This window comes from Myotis davidii, unplaced genomic scaffold, assembly GCF_000327345.1.
Source record: "Myotis davidii unplaced genomic scaffold, ASM32734v1 scaffold327, whole genome shotgun sequence".
Taxonomy (NCBI): Eukaryota; Metazoa; Chordata; class Mammalia; order Chiroptera; family Vespertilionidae; genus Myotis; species Myotis davidii.
The window spans coordinates 5847253-5847501 of NW_006298628.1; the positions used below are offsets into that span (position 1 = coordinate 5847253).

Consider the following 249-nt stretch of genomic DNA (forward strand, 5'->3'; position numbering starts at 1 on the left):
TGTCCCGCAGCTTCTCGATGGCCTTGAAGTGGTGGCTGTAGTCCCGCGCCGGCCCGGGCCCCTGCTTCAGGTACCAGTCCCGGATCTTCACCTCCAGGTCGCCGTTGGCCGCCTCCAGGGCGCGCACCTTCTCCAGGTAGGAGGCCAGGCGGTCGTTGAGGTTCTGCATGGTCACCTTCTCGTTGCCCATCAGGAGCCCGTCGGAGCCGGCCGCGGCGCCCAGGTAGCTGCCGCCTTAGCCCCCAGAGG

The 249-nt window shown here is 68.7% G+C and overlaps 1 protein-coding gene across 1 annotated transcript in view; it reads right to left on the minus strand.

Annotated features, from left to right (window-relative positions):
- The window catches only part of KRT19 (keratin 19, type I), an 8648-nt gene that overhangs the window by 7121 nt on the left and 1278 nt on the right, over window positions 1-249 (minus strand). The window contains exon 2 of the mRNA XM_015570805.1: window positions 1-234. Within this exon, the coding sequence (XP_015426291.1) occupies window positions 1-234 (234 nt within the window). The remainder of the gene's footprint in view (window positions 235-249) is intronic.